Source organism: Aplysia californica, unplaced genomic scaffold, assembly GCF_000002075.1.
Source record: "Aplysia californica isolate F4 #8 unplaced genomic scaffold, AplCal3.0 scaffold01014, whole genome shotgun sequence".
NCBI lineage: Eukaryota > Metazoa > Mollusca > Gastropoda > Aplysiida > Aplysiidae > Aplysia > Aplysia californica.
The window spans coordinates 27,935-29,039 of record NW_004798284.1 but is presented as its reverse complement, the minus strand read 5'-3'; the positions used below and the strand labels follow the sequence as shown (position 1 = coordinate 29,039).

The window sequence follows — 1,105 nt, the reverse complement described above, 5'->3', positions numbered from 1 at the left end:
TGTACTAAACTATCCCCTATGTACACATTAACACATCATGTACTAAACTATCCCCTATGTACACATTAACACATCATGTACTAAACTATCCCCTATGTACACATTAACACATCATGTACTAAAATACCCCCTATATACACATAAACACATCATGTACTAAACCACCTCCCTATGTACACACAAGTTACCTTATCCAGCGACCTCTGGTACAGTTTCTCAATCATGTACTTGGCTTCCTCAAGACTCATGGTCTCCAACAGGGAGTTCACCTCCACACTGCTCTCTCCCTCCTCCTGAGGCAGAAAGAGTTAGTTTTAGTAAGAGTTTTACGGCACTTGCAACACAATAGGGTCATATAAGTGCCGAAGATTAGAGGTGTTACAAGAGAGTAACAAACACAAAATAGAAGGAGGGGAGATAAAGACGATAGATGTTTGATAGGAAAGAAAAAGCAAACCACACCAGAACACCCGCCAACTACCCACTAAACAGACATTCTGACAGCTCACTCACATTACATATGAGAATAAGAACTAAACTTTTTCACACATTCATTAGTTACAAAATTCTTTCAACAATCACTGATTAGATAACAACAAATTTCTCTTACTGATCCACGATGTTTTAGTACAGCTTTTACGGCGCTCACAACTGCATAAGGTCATATGAGCGCCAAGGGGTGGATGTCAACAGAGAAGTCCAAACAGGGAATCAGACTTACTCGGCTCACCTCTCTAACTTCAAGAGCACAAAGTCTGCCTCGACTATCTAGGCACCCCGGAAATAGCAGTTCACAGGAGTGTGACAAACATACAAAAGAAAGTAGAGGAAAATGACGATAGTAAATATTAGGAAAGAAAAAGCAGCAGTCCCCTGTTGTAGTTCAGGCACAGTTATGAGCATGACAGAGTTGAATCAGCCCATTTACAATTCTACTGAGCATACGAACGAGAAATGTCCCCCCTTTGGGGATGGGCTGAAGATATTTCAGTCAGTGGCACAGTACATCGTAACATCACAGTACATCATAACATCACAGTACATCATAACATCACAGTACATCATAACATCACAGTACATCATAACATCACAGTACATCATAACA

General features: G+C 40.5%; 1 protein-coding gene across 1 annotated transcript in view; it reads right to left on the bottom strand.

Moving 5' to 3' along the window:
- The window catches only part of LOC101846392 (kinesin-like protein KIF21A), a gene marked incomplete at both ends in the record, with an annotated part of 42,911 nt that overhangs the window by 13,877 nt on the left and 27,929 nt on the right, over positions 1-1,105 (bottom strand). Inside the window, 1 exon segment of the mRNA XM_035973118.1 lies at positions 189-293. Within this exon segment, the coding sequence (XP_035829011.1) occupies positions 189-293 (105 nt within the window).